Source organism: Lepidothrix coronata, unplaced genomic scaffold (genome assembly GCF_001604755.1).
Source record: "Lepidothrix coronata isolate B3197 unplaced genomic scaffold, Lepidothrix_coronata-1.0 Scaffold1094, whole genome shotgun sequence".
Taxonomy (NCBI): Eukaryota; Metazoa; Chordata; class Aves; order Passeriformes; family Pipridae; genus Lepidothrix; species Lepidothrix coronata.
In genome coordinates, this window is record NW_016691274.1 from 4489 (window position 1) to 5940 (window position 1452).

Genomic DNA, 1452 nt, shown 5'->3' on the forward strand with positions numbered 1-1452 from the left:
ATGCTGGTTTTGGCTGGATTTTTGCCCCTAGTGCTACTTCCAGAGCAGCACAAATTATCCAGTGAACAGAAGCTTTACCACTCCTGTATAATCATATTTTCTTCCCTAGCCCTTGCGTGCTATCCAACCTCCATGCGCGCAGTTGTGGACAGACACTATCTCCAGTTACAGGGCTACTCAGTGAGGAGCATCAGCTTGCCTGACTCCAACTGTAGACCAACAATCACATCAACGATGGTTATATTCAACATTCCATACAATGGCTGTGGCACGCAGAGACAGGTTGGTGTCAACACATTTGGCATGGAAATTTAATAGACATTTAGAAAATTGTCTTGTATTGCAAAGGGTGTAGTAGGCCACAGGTATTCAAAACACAGAAAATAATCACATGTTTCTGGAGGCTAAAGTTTGTTAAATATTCCTATTTATCCTTTCCAGGGTTTAGGAAATCCCTGTGTCTATTTCAGAGTGATGTTTTAGAGAACAAGAGTAGAGGGAAGAGTTAAGTGAGCAACCCCATGCAGATGCTTAGGTATTTTTGAGTATGACATGTTCTTTCTGACTAATACTAAGACCTGGCAAATAAAGAAATTTATAGCACACACCTGGTACACACAGTGAACATGACTACACGTGGTAATTTTGTACTCATTTAATGTGTCAAATAGGGCGACAGCGAAACCATCACCTACTCCAACGTGATAAAAGTGTCTGCTCCTGGTTACACCATCAAAAGGCAGAAGGACCTTCACCTCCATGTCAGCTGCAAAATGATCCAGAACACCTGGGTGCAAGTAGTGTACACGGCCAATGACATCGCTGATGTCAATGAAACCCAGTATGGCAGATACAACGTGGACCTGGCATTCTACAATTCCTCATCTTTCCTGTGACCGGTGCAGAACTTCCCATACTACGTTGACCGGAATCAGAATTTGTTCCTCCAAGCATCTCTTCACAGCTCTGACCAAAATCTGATAGTGTTTGTGGACACCTGCGTGGCATCACCGGATCCCAGTGATTTTAGAACGACGACCTATGAATTGATCAAAAGGGGGTAAGAACTTTCTAAGGAATTACTTTGAAAGTATACGGATACTTCTGAAAGAGCTTAATTTGTGAAAGAGGTGATTTAGGGCCAGTGTACATTGGCTGCAATTCTCAGTACAAATATAATTCTAACAACAACCTTTTGGCAAAGCCTGAATAAAATACAGTATGACAAAGAAATGCCATTCAGAAGTTGCAGTCAAGCATTGAGATTTCACTCAAGGATCTGCACTGAGATTTCTTCTCAAGTGCAGAAATTGAGGTCTGATTTTGTTTGATGAATTTCATAAATGTATGAAATGTAGGGATGTCAATAGCTCTACACTTTCATATATCACAGAGTTTTACAGCATCTTAGCTAGAAGAGAAAACTGTCTACTCAAAAAGCGAAGAAGTCCC

General features: G+C 41.3%; 1 protein-coding gene across 1 annotated transcript; it reads left to right on the forward strand.

Annotated features, from left to right (window-relative positions):
• The first annotated feature begins 173 nt into the window (after window positions 1–173).
• Window positions 174–1048, forward strand: LOC108510499 (deleted in malignant brain tumors 1 protein-like). The gene is made up of 2 exons (XM_017840182.1): window positions 174–282; window positions 672–1048. The coding sequence occupies exons 1-2, from the start codon at window positions 235–237 to the stop codon at window positions 894–896; spliced, it is 273 nt and encodes a 90-aa protein (XP_017695671.1). The 5' UTR covers window positions 174–234; the 3' UTR covers window positions 897–1048.
• The last annotated feature ends 404 nt before the right edge of the window (window positions 1049–1452 follow it).

Bases quoted from the DNA above. Each gene is read 5' to 3' on its own strand.
- LOC108510499 (XM_017840182.1), top strand. From the start codon at position 235: ATGGTTATATTCAACATTCCATACAATGGCTGTGGCACGCAGAGACAG. The intron at 283-671 runs GTTGGTGTCAAC...TGTGTCAAATAG, and splicing joins GCTGTGGCACGCAGAGACAG to GGCGACAGCGAAACCATCAC.